At 49.3% G+C, this 20,740-nt stretch overlaps 1 protein-coding gene across 1 annotated transcript in view; it reads right to left on the bottom strand.

Annotated features, from left to right (window-relative positions):
- The window catches only part of Nup210 (nucleoporin 210), a 101,676-nt gene that overhangs the window by 21,173 nt on the left and 59,763 nt on the right, over nucleotides 1–20,740 (bottom strand). Inside the window, exons 17-28 of the mRNA XM_085840295.1 lie at nucleotides 20,201–20,393; nucleotides 19,373–19,479; nucleotides 18,535–18,639; nucleotides 18,342–18,443; nucleotides 9,082–9,210; nucleotides 7,832–7,959; nucleotides 7,581–7,716; nucleotides 6,183–6,245; nucleotides 5,886–6,065; nucleotides 2,984–3,064; nucleotides 1,709–1,840; nucleotides 95–253 (exon numbers count right to left, since the gene is read on the bottom strand). Of these exons, the coding sequence (XP_085696421.1) occupies nucleotides 95–253; nucleotides 1,709–1,840; nucleotides 2,984–3,064; nucleotides 5,886–6,065; nucleotides 6,183–6,245; nucleotides 7,581–7,716; nucleotides 7,832–7,959; nucleotides 9,082–9,210; nucleotides 18,342–18,443; nucleotides 18,535–18,639; nucleotides 19,373–19,479; nucleotides 20,201–20,393 (1,515 nt within the window). The remainder of the gene's footprint in view (nucleotides 1–94; nucleotides 254–1,708; nucleotides 1,841–2,983; nucleotides 3,065–5,885; nucleotides 6,066–6,182; nucleotides 6,246–7,580; nucleotides 7,717–7,831; nucleotides 7,960–9,081; nucleotides 9,211–18,341; nucleotides 18,444–18,534; nucleotides 18,640–19,372; nucleotides 19,480–20,200; nucleotides 20,394–20,740) is intronic.

Here is a 20,740-nt window from a genome sequence, read left to right as displayed (position 1 = left end):
CCCTCATGGCTGCGGTGGCACAAAGCCCCCATCCTAGGACTCAGGTCACCAGCGCTCTCTCCCTTTCATGTGGCTCTTGACCCCAGCCCCTTACCTGAATTTGGATCTCATCTGAGAGCTCCTTGCCGAGACCATGCAGCTGCCCAGCTGTGGGGTCCAGAGCTTTGACTACAACCCGAAGTCCAGTCCGACCTTTCACTCGGCCATACACATTCATGGCAAAATTATACTGAGGTGGGAGCCGGATAGATACCTGGGAAAGACATCAAATGTGTTTCCAGGACAGAGGCCTGGGGGCCCCAGCATCCTCAGAAGGTGATAGATAGACACACTGATCCCAGAATGGAATCTGACATTTTTCAAAGCCACTGTCTTGCTGCCAGGGTCAGAGGGCAAACCCAGAGTGAAACAACGTCCTTCCAGCACCACCAGCCACATTTCAGCATGAGGGGGCGGTGTTTAGAAAGCTCTGTGTTCACACACGAGCCACTGTCTTTAGAGCAGCATGTCCCCAAGCACTCTGTGTGCACGGGTGTGTCAGTAGTCACTCCAAAGCATGCTGGGCCATGCAGGGTTTCTTGCAGAGCCACTGATACATAGTACCTGAATAATCACATTGCTGGTGTCTTATGCAAACAATCTGGGCAATATCTTGGAACTGGGGCCAAGGCCCTAACAAGCATGGGCCCTATGGTGTGTAAACCTGGGGAATTAGGGAATTCTTCCATGGCTTTGGCCTTCTCCTGCTGTCAGCTCCACCATTGTGGCAAAGACCAGAATGGCCTTCTATGGCAACCTCCCTCAGGACACTGTAACCAAGGATCCTGTGCCTAGAGCCTACAGCCATAGGAGCTGGTACTCTATTCACTTCTCCCTAGCTGGGCAAGCCTTAAGCAAATCCTTTGCTGTCCATGGGCTTTAATTCCAAGTCTTTTCCTGTCCAGCTCCAAGGTCTTAGGGGTGACTGGGATCCTGAAGGAGGGCTGATAGACAGGAGTTTGCCCTGAGCTATATCAGAGCAAAGACCCGGGACTTTCTGGCATCATGACAAAAAGCTAGAGCAAAATTACATGTTCTGTCCCAGAGCCTTCTGGAAGTCCAGTGACTTTCCTGCAAGGTTGTTCATCGTGTTGCCTTCTGTTAGCAGCCACCTGACTATGGTTTGTCCCCTAGGGTTCTTCTATTGTAAATTTGGGCACAAGAAGTGATGGAGACCATGTGGAAGGGAACAAGGTGACTGCTGTTGGGGCACTGTCCTCAAAAGGGGTCGTCATAGACTTTGAGGGATTCCTGTTAATCCCTAACAGTGTGTTCAGATGTAGGTAAGTACACACACACACACACACACACACACGAGGCAGACTCTTCTCTTTTCAAGCCCTGGCTTTCTGGTTCATCATTCCATCTCTCTCTACACTTCTCATACCAACTGCCATGTGCCATGACTGCCTTGCTGTGATGTGACCCACAGCCCCTCATCAGGACACTGTTAGCACTGGTACCATGCTGTGAAACTCCCCAAGCTGACAACTAAATAAACTCCTTTTCTCCATAAAGTATCCCACTTGTGGTATTTTGTTGTGGAAACAGAACAGGGACAGATACATCTCCAAACAGCAATGTGTAGACTCCTGTGCAGCAATGTGGTAGGACCCTCACCCAGCAAGGATGCTGATTCAGACAGGGGTTGGGATTTCTGGGAGGTTACCTCATGGTGCCGCCCTCGAAGGTCCAGGACATCCCTTTTGGTGACAGACCAGTGGAAGGTCAGGCCTGGCACAGCATTGCCAAAGGAGAAAGGGCTCTGGTTGCTGGTGATTCCGGTGACAAAGACAGGCATCTGTGGGAAGCCAGGCCCTGTAATTGCTGGTTCCAGCAGCACTGGGTACCCCACTCCCTGACATCTCCATCCCCACTGGCCCCAAAGCTTTCCTGCCTCCCTTGTGCAGTGGAAACTGTGCTCTCCTTTTTCTTAACCCGACAAGGCCAGGGCAGAGGATCAGGAAGTTTGACACAATGCAAACAACACACATAGTCCAGATTAATTCTCACTCCCTGCTACTGTGGGAAAAGGCTGTGTATGTAAGGTTCCTTTCTGAAATGGGCCCTAGAGCTCTAAGATGCCCAAATTTACCTTACAATACCACACAGCTGCCCCATGCCTTCGGGCTTCTCTCCTGCTTCAGCAGGGAGACTGTTCTTGGGAATGGATACAGTGAGGTGAACACTACCACCTGCTGAGCGCCTGCTGCTGACGAGGGTGATGTGGCTAACAGTAAGGAAAGGACGCCAAGCCAGGCTAGCCCATCACTTACCACTGGACCTCTATGACCCCAGGTTCCTCAGTCATGCACCAAAACAGTGCAGAAAAGACTGTGTCAGTCAGAGACACTCTTGGACTTTGTCTCATCTTTATTCCCTATGCAATGCGGTCTGACAGCCACACAGAAGCACTTACAGCATAGTAGGTGTTGTAAGTCACCCAGGCATAACTGTAAGCACAGAGGATGGAAGAGAATGTCACTCCACTGTTCAGGAGACTCGCATTCCCTAAGAGACCACAGAACCACATCCAGCTGTGTGACCTTGGGCAGAATAGCACCATTCTACTCATCTGTGAGGCGAGCCAACTCCGCTTCAAGTACTACTGCAATCACCCAATGGGACAAGTGTGTGGAGCATACATGGCAGAGCTAGTACCACAGACTCATGACCTAGTGTGTCAGACCAGGTGTCAGCCTAGCCACAGAAAGGCAGTAACTCAGAAACTCGTAGGGATCAGTGAAGAAATCACAAACTTAGAGTCCGGCGGTGAGTGTAACACCCGTGCTGTATGTGTCTGAGCACCTCCCCACACATCAACACGCTCCATGCATGAAGGGTAGAGGTGGTTCCCTCACACGACATGATGCTCCAGCAGTGGCCTGTTAAGAGCCTGGGCCCAGAGTATAAGGCCTCCTGAACTATCAGGCTCCCACCTCACCTGGGTCCCGGTTCTCATTCGTGTGATCGGAGCACGGATCCTCACTGCCTGGAGCTGTAGCACCTCCACTTCGACAAGATCCTAGAAGAGAGCAGAGGTTCAGGCCATCTCAAGTGTTAAGAACCCTCCAGGGGAAGGAGGCACCTGCCTAGCTACAAGGCACCAGAACCACATCCAGCTGTGTGACCTTGGACAGAATGACCCTTCTGCTAATTTGTGATGTGAGCCAACCCCACCTCGAGTACTACTGCAATCACCCAATGGGATAAGTGTATGGAACATACATGACAGAACAGGTACCACAGACCCATGATCTGGTGTCATGGCCAGGTGTCAGCCTAGCTGCTGAATGAGTATCTGCCTGAGGAGGTCTTGCTTTGGGGATGGCTCACTCCATGGGACCGGCCTTTTCTCTCCCTACACCCTGGGAGTCCCAGTCTGGTCCTGGCCCTGCAGCTCTATCCTGTTTAATCCAGATGCTGCAATCAGCACCACAGGCTGGCAGCAAGAACCCGATTTGCTCTTCTCTAGGCTGTGTGGACCTCTCAGGACAGGCCTCAGATGTTCCCAACTCCAGTACCTAGCCTATCTGCCTCTCTGACTCACCAGGATACAGGGATGAATAGAGGAACCAGGACATCTGATAGCAACAGGCCTTACCCTTCCTTTATCCTTAATTCCATGTATCAACTAATTCGACCAAAGACTAACTCCTCCTGCACTGGCTTCTTCAGATGCTGCTAACTAATGGGAACCTTGGACTAATAAGGTGTATAGCCCTTTAGACACTGCATGTGTAGAGCCCATATTCCTTCTCTGCTGTGGTGGTTTAAATGAGAATGGCTTCCATAAACTCCCATATTTCAGGGTTTGGTCCCCAGTTGGAGAAACTGTTTGGGAAGCACTAATAGGTATGACCTTGTTGTCACTACAGGTGGACTTTGAAGTTTCAAAGGCCCATGACATTTCTAGTCTCTTCCTCGTGGCCTCGTGGTTATGGCTAAGCTGTAAGCTCTCAGCTATTCTAGCCCCATACCTGTCTGCCTGCTGCCATGCTCCCTGTCATGATGGACATGGACACATACTTGGAAACTAAGCAAGCCCCCAATTAAATGTTTTCTTTTAAAGGTTGCCTTGGTTAAGGTATTTTTGTCATAGCAATAGAAAAGACATTGCCTAGTGCCATTATTTAGGCAAGTAAGTGCTTGCTTCATAGGAAGGGTCCAGTAAGTCCTTCTTGTCCCTGATCTTTCTCACTGCTCAGTTCCAGCTGTTTCTGAATCACCCGTTGGCCTTAAGATGCTGCTGTGTTCAGGATTGGACAGATGGAGCCAGCAGCATTTGATAGAATCATATGCCCAGTGTGGATGTGAAAACTACAGGCTGAGCCTTCTCAGAATAGCTGGGGACACAACCCCCACATCCTGCCAAGGACCATGATGGGAGACAGGTGAAGGAGAGGGCCTAGCAAGGTGAGACCAGAGAGAAGGTACATCTGGGAGATCCAGGGCAAGAGTAGAGAGAAGGGCATGGGGAGGGCCAGGGCTGTGCCTTCTGCCTGACCAGAGGAGATTAAAAGAGCCAGCTTCAGAAGCCAGTCTTCTGTACAGAGGAAACAGAGCAGGGCATGCTGGAGTCTTTCATTTCACTCTCTGGGATGCCCGTGTGAACCCTGGGCACCACTGGGACGGTTTTATATGCTTAGTGCTTCCTTGCCATCTCCACAAAAATCGATACACAGAATTGGGACGGCTGCCTCTGCCATTCAGAAAGACTTTGTGGTTTAACTTGGATTCTTGGAGGCAGATACTGAAACGGCAAGAAAAGGGAGCCAATCAATGAACTCAATGTCGGATCAAAGTCAGCCTCAGGGAACCAGGACTACCAGGCCCATGGGGATGGCCATTCATCAGGCCTCCAGGCATGTGCTTAGTTGCTTCCAGTGTAGAGAGTGGCACAGGTTGCCCACAAGGGGCCTCCTGGAGGGATGGGGTGACTGAGGGTTGAATGAACTACCTGTCATTGCACACATGAGCTCTTCTATGAGCGGAATCACAGGAGTCTTCCAGGATGCCTGTGTGTAAGCCACTGTGGCAAAGGAGGTGGAGGTGGCAGGGAATCCAGATGCTCTTCTGATTTTATCATCAGGCTTTCTTGGGAGCAGAAATGATCCCCCCACTGCATTCCTGAAAGGGACGCTGTCAGCCTTTGAAAACTGTCACCTCTTGTCAACAATATCACTGGTGTGGGTCAGGGAGAGCCTCCAGGGGAAGACAACTGCTTCCACTGGGGCTTCTAGCTTCTCTGCTGGTCAAAAAAATAAAAAGTCCACCAAAGAACCTAGACAGCCAGAGCCATTGGGCCAGTGGTTAAGGAAGAGACGAGCAGAACACTGAACGATAAATCCAGGTCTAGAATTATTGGCAACCGTACAGCATGCTTTTAGCACCCAGCTGTGAATCCAGGCATATAGGGTCACACACAGAGCATCTCATCAGGACTGGCCTTTTCCATCCTGTCACCACATGCTCAGGAGCCACTGCAGACAGTGCACAAAAGGACTCAGAGCTCTGACCTCAGTGAGTCCTGGGCCAAGGCTCAGAATCACAACAGCCACAGGCCACTAGCAGGTTTGTCACACAATTCATCTGCAAAGGCAGAAGGTAGCAAAACATAAACCGAGGAATGCCAAGTTCTGAGATCAGTGTTCTGCAGCATGTACCAGAGAACCTGTAGGTCTAGGGATAGTAGAGATCTTATCCCAGAGAGAAGCTGGAAGAACCTAAGAGACTTAGTCTGTAGAAGAGCCATCTTAGGTCTGGATGTCCTCAAAAAGGCAGAGACCAAACCGAGCAGAAAACTGACCACACCAAGAGCCACTCATCAGTGGCATGTGAGATACCTGGGAGACGATGATGACCTTGCCAGTCTCTGCATCCACTGCCTGCACGACTCCCAGCACAGAGCCATTGCCGACCATGAGCCCACGCACCAGCCCAGAGCTGCTCACTGCTGCCACACTCTCATTGTTGATGGAGAAGAGGATGTTGGACTGAGGCTGGGGGCCCCCCTCAGAGGTGATCTGAGAAGTGAGAAACAGTGGCTCTCATCAGCACCTGCCATGCTGGAGAGTCCTCACCATCCCTCAAGGGTGAGATGCTGACAGTGAAGGCCTGTGTAGACCCACAGTGGCTCCCACCTGCATCATGGCTCCAATGATCAGTGTCACCTTCCTGGGTATCAATCTGAATGGGGGGAAGACCTGGATGTGGAGACAGAAGAGAGAAGGCACTGGCATCTGCAAGTTGGCACTGGCTGTACATGACATGCACTGAACATGGGGTATGAACATCCCTCAGCTGAGGGTAACCAGTAGGGGCCGGGGCACCACACAGTGCTTGAGAAACCCATGAATCTCTCAGTGCAGGACTCGATGTGGGCCCCAGTTAGCAGCTGGGGACTTGTCAGGGATTCTCTGGTCTGATCTACCTGAGACCTATGGGAGCCAGAGGTGGATTTCTGTGATTTGAGGCCTGACAAGCTCTCTGGTAATTGAGGGTGACTTTTGAAGTTGTGACTGGCTCTCATCTCCAGAGTCCTGACTACTCCCTCTTTGGAGAGCTGCCTCTAGCACTACTGAAAGCAAACTATCTTGGAACAGGGCTCTACTTCAAGAGCTGTACCATTTTCCTGTAAGAGGAAGGGCTCAGGAACAGTCAGTACCCAAGGTGGACACCCCATTTCTGTACCATCCTTGCCCCACAGCCCCCACAAGTTCCTACTTGTCAAGCATGTAAGAAGTGCTCCGAGGAGAGCATGGAGACTGCTCTGTGCTGAGAATTAGTCTTGGTTGGGTTGAGCTATTTATAGGCAGAAACGAATTCCTCACCACCAGTAGGAGGAAGGCACACTTCCATCTGGAGGCACAAACCGCCTCTGCCCGATTCTAAAGGCAGATCAATGAAGCCTGCCACCCCTGTGTGGCGGAAACCTGCTGGAGATGGTACTGTTGCTGCTGCTAGTGGATATCTGGGGATTCTTGGGTAAGGTGGCCTGACCCAGGCTGCCCTGACTTCTTCCTACAGTGGGGTGCCCGTGAAAACCTAGATGCAGGATAGACTGCATCACACCGAGATGGTGTAGGGACCCTGGAGCTCCTGAAAGACCTGCCCCAGGAAGCTCCTTTCTGACCTCTTCTGTCTGCACAGCCCTGGTAGGTGCTCATGGCCCTTCTGGACCTAGGCTAAGGCTCAGGACTGTAGGAGTTAGTTAGTACTACACAAGTTAAAAGCAGTCTATGGCTTCTGAAAGAATTTCTGTTTGTCCCTTTGCCATGGGACAAAGCACAAGCATTTCTCTGAACTGCCTGGACCCCTGTGCCACAGAAGGAAGCCAACATCTCAAGCTCCTTCTGGTTCTGCATCTAACTGCTGCAATCTACATACTTGAGAGCTGGTGACTATGCCTTTTGCTCAGAGAACATAGGAAGTCACAGATTTCAATGTGGCTTCTCCTTGTAGTTGAAATCCTAGCCTGTCACCAGAAAGACATGTTCAACCAAGATGCAGCCCACACAGGGCAAAAGGAGCAGAACTACCTCGATTTGTTGTGGGGTAGAGCTGACTCTCTGCCCAGATTTGTCCGTCACGCTTGCAGACAGGCTAGTCTGGCCAATGGCCACACCATGCACGAGGAATGTGGCTGTGTAGTTGTCTAGAGCTTCATCCAGAGTCCTGAGACAAAAAGACTCATTAGATATCTCCTCCAAGGAAGAGCTGTTGAGAGACTACAACGGAAATCAGCTCCACCCCCAAGACACCCTTCCCCCTGACTCCTGTGAGTACTCACACCAGCGTGATTATCTGGGAGGCTGCTCGAAGCTTCAGGTCCATAAAGGTGAAGTACTTGGCCAGGAAAGGCTTCTTGTAGAAGTCCAACACACGGACATAGGCTTTGACGGCCTTCCCGATCTCCACCTAAGGCACAGGCTCAGGTAGTCTCCCAGTGATCATTCCTCCACCACGTAGCACCCAAGGCTTTCAGAGACAGCATCACCAACCTCTGAATCAGAACTTAGGAACTGGGTACAAGGCACCCAGAATGATGTCTGGGTTTGGCTAATCAGTGAGTGAAAAATGACGAGTTTACAGGGCCCAGGGGGTGGAAGGCTTGGCCATAACATGAGGCATGGACTCTACTCACTACCAGTGGGCAATCAATTGAATTAGGGAAACAGGACACAGTTTAGAATCACAGGGGAACAGAGGAGCTCAGTGTCTGAACCTATACAATGTATCAGTAGGCACATTTCCTAATGCATCCATCAGGAAACTAGAGGGATGCTAGAGGGAAGCTGGCTGTAGTAGCATCAGGAGGGGCTGAGGTAGGAGAGTGGGTTAAAGATCAGCTTGAGATACACAGCCAGCCTGTCTCTATAAGAAAACACTCAGGAATATTTGAGGCTGGGTAATACTCTTAGCTTTTGAGCTAATAATGCTTTTAGCTATGAAGTCTAAGCTGCCTGAATATGCCACTCTCAACCACTACCCTTTTCACCAGCACAGGAAAACAGGGACTGGGTAGTAAGCTCTGGAAACCTAGCTTTAGCCACCTCAGCTCTAAATGAGATTCCCATTCACACAAAAGGAAAACCTAGGTCTGTCTGTTGCTTATTCACAACACAGGAGCACTTGGCAGTACTGAGTTTTACTCATTTGTCTCTGAAATTCCCAAGAATCTTTCCCCCGCTCCCCAACCCGGGTCAAAACTCCAAGCTCAGCAAGGTGTGTGGCAGGCTGGTGGATAACCTATGTGAGGCAGAGGACATGCATTCCCAAGTCAAGGCTAATTCAGTCAACCCTGCAGGATTTACTGTCAAGCTTTACTGATGACAAATGGAATGAAGAAATATAGTAGGGATGTCAGCTCACACTGTCCGTAAGAAGCACAGGAGTCAGAGGTGGCAGCGTAAGTTCAGCCACCCTGGAGTGGTCAGAGGTGGGCAGGACTCAGGAAGAAAAGCGAAGCACCTCCCAGGATACACTGTCTCTGCTTTATGTGCATCAGCAGAGAGGGTGGCATGCAGAGTGGCTACTGACCTTGTCCACCACTCGAACATAGAGCTCCTGGATGTCAGAGACGTGAATGATGGCCTTTGCGGGGGCTGGGAAGGCCAGGCACAAGTCATGGACCATGACAGTCGATGAGCCTGGGAGCAGAGGGTGCACCTGCAAAGCAGAGGCCGACAGGGTCACAAGGCTGCAGGTCCCATCTCTGTTCAAAGGGTCAGTGCTTCAAAGAAGTGAACACAGAAGGCCTTCTGGCACCTTTCCTCAGGCACCCCAGCAGCCGGGGCATGAACTGCAGAGGGTATTACCCCTGGGGGGACTCCATGTAGCATTCACCTCAACTTTATGCATTTTATACAAATAGGGGCGAGGGGGACTTGACCGAAGTGTGATGGATGAGAACACACACATGGTAACCTGGAAGCGGAAGCTTCAACCCCAGGATGGCCTGGTCAGCTCTAATAACAGCAGCATGCCCGCCCCCAGATGAAGATGCATGTCAGGAGCTGGTAGAGCTGGGGGCAGCTGCTGCCAAAGGGAATTCATCTCTGAACTCACAGCACAATGGACCCGAGAACAGACCACCCAGGTTGCCCACTGCTGGGTGACCTACCCATCTCTGCAACCCAGCTCTGCTTGGAGTCATAAGCAACTAAGAAGTTCTAGGTGAATAACAAACACAAGCTTGGACTTCCTAGTCTTCTCACTCCCTCAGTTCTACTAGCCCCCTTCATCCTTCCTCATCATGCAGCCCCATGCTGTGGAGATTTTTCAGAAGCAACTGCAGCTCCAAGCACTGGTTCAGCTGCAGTGGCTCCTCAAGGAGACATCTGACATCAAACAGGAACCTGTCACATGTCCCCTAGGCATGTGTTTCAGCTGAGCAGGCAGGGGCAGGGAGAGGGGGTGGGGGCAGTGACTGACTGCCAATTACATTCTGTCACAGAGGAGCTCAGGGTATAAATGCATTCAGTAAGAAGCTCATCACAAGTTCCAATACCAAGAATTTGTGTGTGTGTGTGTGTGGGGGGGGGGTGGCAGATAGGTTCTCTACCAAAGGGAAACAACCAACTTTCTGCCTCTTACCCCAGCTCTCAATTGTTGGCTCTAATTTCAAGCCTCACTTTCCTCACTGGATAGGTATGATCTTCCCTCCACTGGGCTGACATCCTCTCATCACTGTGGAATTTTTCATCTTGCCTTTCCCCTCTATGCTGACCTGTATCTTCCAGAAGACTTCACACAGAGCCTGGTGTCTGGCTAGCAGCCTGCACAAAACCTCTACACCTTGATTAGACATGGATTCGCAGCTTTGCGTGAACCAGCTTGGTTAGCAACGGGAAGTTCTGGAGACCTCTGCAAAGAACACAGACCCTATGGATTCTGGTCCTGCAACTTCAAGACACAGAAGAACAAACCATGCCTCAAAGATGGGTGGAAACAGCCTGAAGGGAAGCTAGAGATCTGACCCAAGTAGCTTCGTGCCCCATTCAGGGGCACTGCCTCCTTCACAGAGAAGCAAGGCCAGCAGCTTCCAGAACAGGAACAGAGGAGAGAGGCCAGTAAGGAAAGGCTAAGCTAAGAAAGGCCTAAGCCCACAGGTAACCAGGTGTAGACAAAATTGGAAAGCTGGGCCAAGCTGCTACATGCAGGTGTAACTGCGCTCCAGGGCACATCTAAGCAGATGAGGTATGCCTGGCTGATTTAATATGATGGCTTAAAGTAGATTAACAAAGATTCCCAGGGTGGGAATCATACTTACATTCCAAAATGATGGCTGTGGGATTTGAGCTGTTGCTGCTAGCCACATTAAGTATGGGTGGAGAAGCTACCAGTCATCTGGCTTTGCTGTTATTACATTTCCCCTAAAGAAAGCTCATGCAAACCGGCATGGAGGAAGGAGCACCTCTGAGAACATGACCTGAGCCCTGGGCTGCTGCTCATGCAGGAGCTGCTGCTGTCAGGAGCTGGTGTGTCCTTTACAACCTGAGGAAATTACATGGTGCACACGCTGCCGACAGACCCACGTGGGCAACGCAGACGTGGGTGGGCTTTTTCATTTTTGTTTTTCCCTATGTCCTTCAAAAAAGAAAAAAAAATCACTTTGCACATTTTAAACAAAGGCATAAAATGGCAGTGGGGAAATCAATTCCTCTTCCACTTGGCTTCCCAGAGAATGGACGTTCTGTCACCTTCCGGATGACAGACGGAGAGGACAGTGCCAGGCTGACTGTGGGGAGGCGGTGGGGTCTAGCCTGCTCAGCTCCCGGACTCACTTCACAGCTTTGCCTGGTAACAAAGCTTTGAAACTGGCACATGAGGTCACACCGAAGACAAAGAAATAGCACAGAGGGACACAGAGAGCCAACCAACAGCTGGTGGCCACACAGGGACCCTGGACCACTCCTCACTAAACTGTAGGTGGTTCATACTTCTCAAGTCTGTCACCACATGCTTCCTGATGGACATTCAAGAACACTGAGAAGAGGCAGTGGGGGTGTCTGGGAAGAGTTCTCATTTCTAAGTGTTGACAATGCCACTGAGTATGTCATCAAGTACTGAGCCCAAGGGGAAGTCCTGTCATCAATCTGGAGATGATGAATGCATTATTGCTCATTAAGACGCTGCATGGCCCATGAGCTCACCAGCCCCGCCTTCCTGGGGCCCGTTCACACTTCAAAGTTATTGTGGCAGGTGACATTTTCAGATGAATAAAGACCTCAGCAAGATTTCTGACCGTCACTGGACCATTGGCTTCTCTCTCTTCTGATGCTGTGAAGTAGGCCAAGTGACCACACAAGAGGACTAGGACCTGTACCTTCAGTCTCTCTCACCCAGCAGTCTACAGAGATGATCAGTGCTCACATGAAGACCACAGGTATCCAGGAATCAGCCTGGATAAAACATCATGCTGTGCTCAGCTCTGCAAGCTTCCCAAAGGTGAGAGTATGGAGTAGGCACCATACCATCTACAACCAGCCTCACAGAAGATGTGGACACCTGAGTTCAAGCCCTACAGCCATCGCCTCCTACCAATTCATCACCAGTATGCTTCTGCATATGTCCCAGGGCATCGTGGCTGACCACATCCTGCAGTACTAAGGAGATAAAGAAATGGCTCTCCAGAGCAGAGCCTGCGATAAATATGGCTCTCCAGAGCAGAGCCTGCGAGCCTTATTCCTTGTTACCATCATATTATGCACTAAAGCTTTCTCAAATGAACACAGCACAAAGAAGTGTCAAGTACTCAGGGCACACCAAGTTCTCAGTGACAGGCTGTGCTCAGAGGACTCATGAAATATGAGGAATGGTTGAGACGGAAGAAGCTTTAAGTTTAAATCAGGTAAACACTCTTTTGTGCAAACCTGCCAAAAATAAAATACAGGTCCCTTGCAGAGGGTTCTGGGGGCTGTGTGAGCAAAACTAATCAGTCCTGCTCAGCCTGGGGTTCATTGTGTGGGCATGAAAACTTCCACCATAGCCTGCTGTGTGAATTACACACTCACATCTCTTCCAAAGACACTGAAAATCCAACTCCATACATACAGGAGCCACTGTGGCGTCTCCACTGCCTATCAATAGAGAAGAACGAAGCATTGTCTAGGAGCTACGTGAGAACGGCTGTGGGCTTTCTTGTCTGTGAAGAAGAGAAATGAGGATGCTGCTAATTAGCAGCTGCAAAATGCCAAAGAAATGTGCAAATGTGTCCTTCAGAGACAGCCCTCTGAAGGAAGCTGGGAGCACCCGTCACAGCCCATCAACACCCTGAAAGATCCTGCAGGTTCCAGAGAAGAAGGAAACAGGACCCGATTTCCCCTTGAAGTAGTTGGAGGAGAAAGCAGAGACCCAAGGTCAGTGTTTCTTCCACAGAACCTGCTGGGATGGAAGCCACACTCAGAAGGCATGCCTCCAAGGTGCTGCTTCCCAGGGAGCCAGACTGGCCATAGGACAGAATGGCTGTAGCCCACTGTGACCCTGTGAAGATGGGTACAGATACCCACACAGAGGTAACCCCAGAATGGCAGTGTCTGAAGAAGATTCTAGGGGAAACTGTAGGGCTGAGTCTTTCAAACAAAGGTTCCAGCTTCTAACAAACAAACAAAGGTTCACTGCCTATACACAGAGCCAAGCCAAAACCAGTCTCGGAAGAGCACTTGCTCCAGGATGAAAGGTCTTTCTTCTGGCCATAGGTTCACCCTCAGCTTACTCAAGAAGGGTAATCTAAGAGGAACTGTTGTTGGTTGCTACGGCAACTGACACACATCTCCTGATTTCAAATTCCCTTCTTCTTGATAGCAGGAAGTTATTTTTAATCTCTAGGACACAAAGATAAGGTATGTTTCCAGATGTGCGGATGAATTTCAACTAAAGCTTTTCCTCCTAGTGTCAAGCTTTGACAAGGCACACTCACACAGAGGGGTGTACAATTATTCCTTCTTTTATAGAGAAGAACAAATGAAAACGCTTGGCAAAAGTATGAGTATCACAGCCACAGTTCCTGCTGCTCAGGAGGCTGAGGTAGGAGGAGCATTGGAGCCAAGGAGTTCAAGGTCAACCAGAAAATTTAGGGAGACCCCAGGATCATAAAAATGAAAAAGTCAGGGGCTGGAGAGATGACGCAGTGGTTAAGAGCACTGACTGTTCTTCCAGAGGTCCTGAGTTCAATTCCCAGCAACCACATGGTGGCTCACAACCATCTGTATGGGATCTGATGCCCTCTTCTGGTGTGTCTGAAGATAGTATATTCACATGCATAAAATAAATAAATCTTTGAAAAAAATTTAAAAAGTTAGAGATGGATCAGTGGCTAGGAGCACTGGCTGCTCTTCCTGAGGACCTGGGTTCTAGTCTCACCAGTCATATGGTGGCTTAAACCATCCGACACTCTACCTCCAGGGGCTCCGATGTGCTCCTCTGACTTTTGCAGGCACTGAATGCATTTGCTGCACACATACATGCAGGCAAAACACTCAAATGCTAAATTTAAAAATAATCTTTTAAAAAGGGAAACAAAATAAAAGATTTCAAAACAAAGGCCTAACACATAAGCATATAGGAAAGAGGGACAGAAAAACGAAAGGTCCCCAGGCCATAAGCAGAGCCAGTGCATAGTCACATTAGAGAGCCTGGGGAGAGGAGCATCCTTGGGACCAACCAGCAGCATGTATATACACGCCCCTCTCACAGCTGCTATGACTGACTCCCACAGGCTCTAAATCAGCTGCACTGGATGCTCCCCGCAGGTGGACACAGAGTGTGCTGACCTTATCAGTATCATATGTAAGTCAACCTCGCACAGAGCCCAGTTAGAACACAGCTAGGAATATGGAGTGAGGTGCAACCATAGTATTCCCCTGAGCCACTTGTCTCCTCTCACCTGGCTTTTCTGATACTGCCTCTTCATTAAATCTAAACAAGATGTAGAGATGGCCATTTATTAACTGGAATAAGGCAGCACCACACATAGCTTGCTCATAAGCACATCCTTGGGTTCCTCAGCTTGTTGGTCACTGAAAAGCCAGAATTCTCTTAGGTCTACACTACCACTGCCTATGTGCCTATGGGCACCTGTGTATATGAGCTGATCTCTGACTCACCAATCATGGGCGAGAAAGGGGATGTAGTGGGCATCTGCTCTAAGTCCAGTGTCAACCAGTCTGACAGCGGAAAGACCCATGACAACCTCACATGTTTGTGACCAGAGCCCTACAGCATGACCACACTCCTTTACAGGGCGGAAGCAGAGATTTACGATCTGGTCAAGGGAACAGTATTATTGCCCAATACCCTCACCCTTCTCTCACAGGTAAGATAAAAGTTCTGAGCAGAAGTAGAGCAAGCAGCATCATGGAGATACCCATTCATTTTCTGCTGGAAGCTCTGGGAATCGGAAGAAACCGTGGAGGTACTGAGTCTGTGAATACCCAGAGGCCCCATCTGCATCTAAGCTAACAGAGGCAAGGTAGGATGAGGGTGGGGTGAGGAATGCTAGCTGTCTTTATCTTCACAAACATATTTAAAAATACTTTCAGCCTTGCCTAAAAGCCCCGTGGACACTACTATCCCATCTCAGGCATCTGTAAAATGACCACATCATGTTTAGTGATGGAAGGATGCAAGCTTTCTCCCCACAACCTAGAGCAAGACAGTGATGGCTATTCTCATACTTTTATTCAACACTGTACTTGAGACTGCAGCCAGGACAATAAGGCAAGAAAAAGAGATCAAAACTTCCAAATTCAAAGGGAAGGAGTCAAATTACCTATATTCACACATGACATGATCGTACACACACACACACACACACACACACACACACACCCTAGGGAATCCACTAAAACTTCCTAAGAGTTCAGCAAGGTTACAGAATATGAGACTAATATGCAGAAAGCCAGATGTGAGAAAAATAAAATTTAAGACACAATTCTACTTAGAATTATTAACATGAAAAATAACAAATACTTAGAAATAAAGTTAACAAAGCTAGTATAAAACTTAACACTCCCAACTAGACCCACCACCAAAAGATATCAAAGGAGGCTGAGGTGACAGGGTAATACCTCACTCATGGACAGAGGTTGTTTACTGTTAAAGGGCCGACCTAAGTCCTGGCAGAATGCTAGCTGGCTTCATATATAAGTTGACAAGCTGACTTGAGAATGTATATCGAATTGTAAGGGATGCAAAACAGTCAAAGCAGACTTGAAGAAAGAGCCAGAAGACTCACACGATGTTAAACTTGCTATGAAGCAGCAATGTATACACGGTGGTGGGACAGAAGCAAAGACATGTGGGTCGCACAGAACTCACGCAGAGCTGGTGGCCTCAGAACTGAGCTCATATCTCTGCTGGATTTTGACAAGGATGCCAGAATCATCCAGTGCAGAAGAAAAAGAACAAAGGCTGCCAGGACTGCTGAATAGCCACAGAAGACCCGGATTCCCACCAAACACCACAGTTAACTCAGTGTAGACAAAACTTAAAAGCAAACAGAGCAAACCATCAGGAGTGCCATTGGCCATAGACCCTCAGGGGGTCAGGAAAGGCAGAAGCACAGACCAGCAGGGCTGCTCATCGCCAAGGCTCCTACCCAGAGTTCAGTCCCCAGAACCCACAAGGTGGAAAGAGAGAACCAACTGCCAATGCTGCCCTCTGACATCCACACACATGCTGTGGCTTGCATGTTCCCCTCACCTCCAACACAGTAGATGTGTAAATAAATGTTACTTTAAAAGAAAATCAAGAATTAAAAAAAATCAAAAATATAATTTTTTATCTTAGTTTTTATTTTAACCAAAAATTAAAAACATAAGCTTGAAAGTATGCTACAAAGAAAGTAAAAAAGATAAGCCTTAAATGAAAAATATGTGCATATCGCATCTCATGAATGAATTATATCTAGAATATAATTGGTTCTACAACTTAATAAAAAAGAATAACCATCAAAGGTTCTAAATAGACATTTATCCAAAAGACACAAGAATTTGAAGAGGACAGAAAAAGCCACAAAGACGGTGGATGGCTTTACTCCTCAGGGGACACAAATCTGCTTCACAAGGAACTGTGCAGAATGGGAAAATCTATAGAGATAAGTAGTAAATTAGGTAAAAGCTGGGACAGGGGATGAGTCTGGAAGAGCTCAAAGGTAACAGGTAGCTATCTATCTGGTTTCCTTCCCAGGCAGGAAAACACTCTAAGCATGATGGTGGAGGGCGGCTGTCCGCATCTGTAACGTACTAAGAACCTCCACATGACACATGAAGCTGAGCAGACAAGAGCCAGCATCAAAGGCATCAACAGAGGCACACACTGCCACTCGTCCCCCAACCCCTAAATCCCATACCCTCCGGTTTACCTCTGTCCCCACCAGCTCCTGATACCCAGCACCACAGTTAACCCTCAAGTCCAATACTTCCAGTCACATTCCTCACACCCAGTTGGTTCCTCTGTCCAGCTTAGGGTCATTAACTCTGTGATCTATAGGCTAAGAGAGCTAGTGGAGGGAAAAATCAGGAGCAACAGAAATGTGGGGAGTTGAAGCCACCAACACCAGCACATGACAGCCGGAGTAGGGGTGGACAACACACTCCAGCGTTTCTGAAAGGAGGTGCTAGGCCTCGGTCACTGCCTGGGTCAGAGCCCTCCCTGGAACACAAGTACCTCCTTGCTGTGGCTAGCCTTTCAGGGCTCAGCCGCAGGAACAAGGCAAGGTCAAAAGGGGAGTCACAGCCAGCCTGCCAACCAGACTTCATGGATTGAAGCCACACACCCTCCACTCCACTACCCTGTCATCTTGGACCTCCTCAGAGTGAGGGGGAGCCCTGATTCTAGGAATGAGGCAAGTACACTTTCAACAGAGGAAGCAGAGTTTGAGCTCAGAGCTGCCCAGTGGCGATGCCCGATTAGGCAAGTGTTGCCACTGTGTGCAGGTATCATTCTGGACTTCCTTTCAAGAGTAACTTTTCATTTAACGGCTACATAAATACCCCATAAGACACATGCGTAGACATTTAGGACAGTTCTTTGTTTTCTTTCTTTGGCTCTATTAATGAAAGAACATTTAGGGGTTGGAGAGATAGCTCAGTGACTAAAAGCATTGGCTGGCAGCCATTCCAGAGGAGCTGGGTTTGGTTCCCAACACCCACATGTCCTTTCATAACCAGCTATAACTCCAGGTCTAGGTGATCTGTCTCCCTCTTCTGGCCTCTGAGGGCACTGCAATGTACTTGATACATTGGTACACATACAAGCATGCAGTACTCACACACATAAAACAAAACGAAACCATTGAAAAGAAAAGAGGATCTAGAGAGCTCTAATCCTGTGTTAACAAAAGGGCCAAAAGTACAAGTAAGGTAACTTTGGACTACATGACGATGTGAAAGAAAGAGCAGCTCAGGGCATGAGGAGACAGGGCGCTCCATTCCTCCTCCATGCCAGAGGTCCAATCAGGTCCTTGAGTAGGAGAGGGTGAAGTGGGAACTGTGGAGAGGTGGTGGAGTGAAGAGAGCACAGGAGAAGCTTTGAAATGCAAGCGTCTTAGGGTTACCACAAAGCCACTTATGTAATAAAAGAATAATTAAAAGATGAATCGTAAGATTGATTGAAAGGGAAGAATTAGGTAATTAACAGTGCGGGTAATTGCAGATGCAGAAGAGAAAGCACAGAGGTAGCACGGGAACCACAGAACTTCAGGGCTACTCAGAAGCTCAAGGCTCTGCTCAGTACCAGGGAGGCCTGGAATAATGTGAGCCTGAGCAGACAGCTGGGATCCCCATGCCTAGGCTTACCAGAGCTACGCCCCGGGTGTCCTGGTAGGCCACCTTGATGATGTCCTGGGTACTTGTGTTGAGGAAGAAGTATCCAGAGCCTTCTGTGATGTGGAGTTCCACCTGGAGGGAGATGTGGGAGTGAGAGGGGTCAGGCTGGGTGGCAAGGAGTGCACAGTTCCTCACTTGAGAGGTGGTGGGCAAAGGGTCACACCTGGACACCAGGATGGTTATAGACGGTCATTTCTTCCGGACTGACCCTCACATCCTCTACGAGAATAAGCTCGATGGAGGCTGACACAGGCACTAGAGGGTCATGCTGAAAGAGAAAGGCCAACACTGTCAGATCCGTAAGACCATGGACACTACCAGTTCCCTCTGAAAAGAGTCAAGCTAGATGCTCCAGGTAGAAACCTCATTCCAGGAATGGAAGCTTCAAGTGGTGTTAGTACCCAGGGGATGCCAGGGAGGCAGAGAGAACCCCTGGCCCCCAGAGAGGTTGGAAGCATAAGTGAAGTTCTTAAAAGGTCATCTGTGGGGTGTGAGGCTCCAGAGAGGAGCCCCAGTGAGGCCACTCAAAAGCTAACAAGTTCTACAAAAGAATGGACATTTGGGACAGGGATAAGTGAACATCAGAACATCCAAAGGGTAACTGATTTCTCCCAGAGGAAGCTTCCTTGTCTTAGCATCCTGGCTCTCAAGGACACAAGCCCCCCACTTTCCCTGTCCACAAGTACCTACTGTCTCCACACCATTTCAGTAGCAGCTTATGGGGTAGTCTGACAGGGTGGGTATCATCCACACAGGTCCATCCTTGGAGAACCCTTCTAATTCCTCAAATGTACCCACTGGATCCCTCTCCCCCAACCCCTTCCAAGCAGCACCTTAGCCTGAAGCCCTCAAGAGATGCTGGGAAACAAGGAAAAATCAAGCAGGTAGTGATCTCCAGTAAGGGAGGTCCAGGCCCTCGGAATCCAGACAGAAGTTACACAAAACCAGGAGCCGTCCTGGCCTTGCCCATGGTCCCACCCACTGTGTCCTCTGGAAGATACCGCTTGCTTCACTCTGGCTGCACTCAGGTGGGACTGCTGGTAGCCAGTCGCTGTGGCAGAGATGGCTGTGGTTCCTGATGCCTCGTGAACCGAGACTGTCTGCAAACCTGAGGGCACAGACAGGAAACAATTATCAGTCACAGGCCCCTTGGTTACCTTGGGGCTACCTCATCCTGCTGCTGATTCAGTTTCAAGTTTTGAAACAGGTAACTGAGTTTGCTGAGGCTTTTAGTCCTGTAAGGATTAACAGGTCCAGAACAGTTGCTGAGATAAGTTGAAAGGACAAGCTCAACATTGGGCAGCTGAGGAAGTTTGTTAGTGTCACGGCTTGGCCAGGGAGTCTGAGACAGGAGATCTGGCTGCTCTGGGTCCTGAGCCCCTGGTTCCTACCCCACATGCCTAAATGGGATTAAAGAAATAGTGAAGCTGGGTATACTGACCCAGGTGTGAGATCTCAGCACTCAAGAGACAAGAAGATCTGTTTGAGGCTAGCTTGATTGCATAGAAAGGAGACCTTATCTCAAAAAAAAAAAAAAAAAAAAAAATCAGCAGCCAACTGTCATGGCATGTCTTTAATCTCAGCACTCAAGAGACAGAAGCAGGTGGATCTCAATGTCTTGAGGCTAGTCTGGTCTACATAGTGAGTTCTGGGCCAGCCAGTGCTACAGTGAGACTCTGTCTCAAAAAGGGAGGGATGGGGATCCGAACTCTCTCTCTGTTCCATGATTCAGTTCTGAATGACGCCTGAGGTCCGAGGCATGAACTTAGTGTAGGATCCTTCCCACATCTCTTCCAGCTCCAGGCCCTCTAGCTAAAGACCTGGCTCACCATGTAGTTTCTTTTGGCCATTCCCATCATCCTGGGATACCAGCTGCATGGGCTGGTCAAGCTCAATGCTGGCCAGCAATGGCCGGGAGGACTCCCACTGGATGCTCAGAGAGCTGAAGTTATCGAATCGCCGGCCCTGTTGGTCGTAGGCACCCAGGTCTAACAGGGGATTACGGTGACTGGATACTGGAACCTAAAAGAAACAATGATCAGATGCTAGGGCCACACCCAAGACTCTGGCACTACTGCCTGCCACAGGCATGCCATGAAGCTGGGAGTTTCCCTGTGGCTCAGACAGTCCTGGTGAAGGGGCAGAGATGAGCTATAACCAACATTCAGGAATGCCATCATTCAGGCGCCCAAAGTTCTGCCCAGATTGGCTCCTTTTTCTCCAGGGGTGATAAGGACTCCCCTTTTCCCTAACAAACGGACACAGGGTACATGCCAAGGAGAGGCAGCCAAGGAGAGGCAGGAGTATCTCCCTAAATCTGGACTGACCCTTGGCTCCAGCTCTTCCTGCTCAGGAAGGCAGAAAGGCCT

The sequence above is a fragment of the Mus caroli genome, unplaced genomic scaffold (genome assembly GCF_978045245.1).
Source record: "Mus caroli unplaced genomic scaffold, Mus_caroli_1 scaffold_7, whole genome shotgun sequence".
Classification (NCBI taxonomy): Eukaryota; Metazoa; Chordata; class Mammalia; order Rodentia; family Muridae; genus Mus; species Mus caroli.
Note: the sequence above shows the minus strand (reverse complement) of the source record. Positions and strands in the feature narration are given on the sequence as shown.